The sequence below is a fragment of the Calidris pugnax genome, unplaced genomic scaffold, assembly GCF_001431845.1.
Source record: "Calidris pugnax isolate Ruff unplaced genomic scaffold, ASM143184v1 scaffold56, whole genome shotgun sequence".
Lineage (NCBI taxonomy): Eukaryota > Metazoa > Chordata > Aves > Charadriiformes > Scolopacidae > Calidris > Calidris pugnax.
Genome location: NW_015090839.1, coordinates 18,914,667 through 18,915,100, shown reverse-complemented (window position 1 = coordinate 18,915,100; position 434 = coordinate 18,914,667). Strand labels below are relative to the sequence as shown.

General features: G+C 65.0%; 2 protein-coding genes across 2 annotated transcripts in view; one reads left to right on the top strand and one right to left on the bottom strand.

Annotated features, from left to right (window-relative positions):
- Positions 1-92, bottom strand: part of LOC106887880 (chromosome unknown open reading frame, human C14orf169) — a 1,835-nt gene extending 1,743 nt beyond the window's left edge. The window contains exon 1 of the mRNA XM_014941645.1: positions 34-92. Within this exon, the coding sequence (XP_014797131.1) occupies positions 34-92 (59 nt within the window). The remainder of the gene's footprint in view (positions 1-33) is intronic.
- Positions 1-434, top strand: part of NUMB (numb homolog (Drosophila)) — a 122,615-nt gene that overhangs the window by 15,580 nt on the left and 106,601 nt on the right. The window lies entirely within an intron of this gene.

Here is a 434-nt window from a genome sequence, read left to right as displayed (position 1 = left end):
TCCAGCCGCCCGGCCCCCGCCGCCCGGCGGTACACCGAGAACGCCGAGAGGCGGCCCAGCCGCCGCCGCTGCTGCTCCTCCACCGCCGCCATGGCCGCCCCGCTCCGCCCCGTCCCGCCCCGCCGGGCCGCTTCCGCCGGGGCCTTTCCCCGTGGGTACACCCGGGAGATGGGGTTCGGCGGGAGGTGAGGCCCGCGGGAGGCAGTGTTCCAGGTGTGCTGGCCGTAGGTAAACCGGCGTGTCCCACGTTTTGTCAGCGTGTCCGCTGGAAAGTCCGCTGGATTTACGTCCAGCTGGTGGCCGGTCACAAGTGGTGTGCCTCAAGGCTCAGTGTTGGGACCATTTCTGTTTAACGTCTTTATTGATGATCTCGATAAGGACATAAGGTGTAACATCAGCAAGTTTGCAGATGACACCAAGTTAAGCAGGAGTGT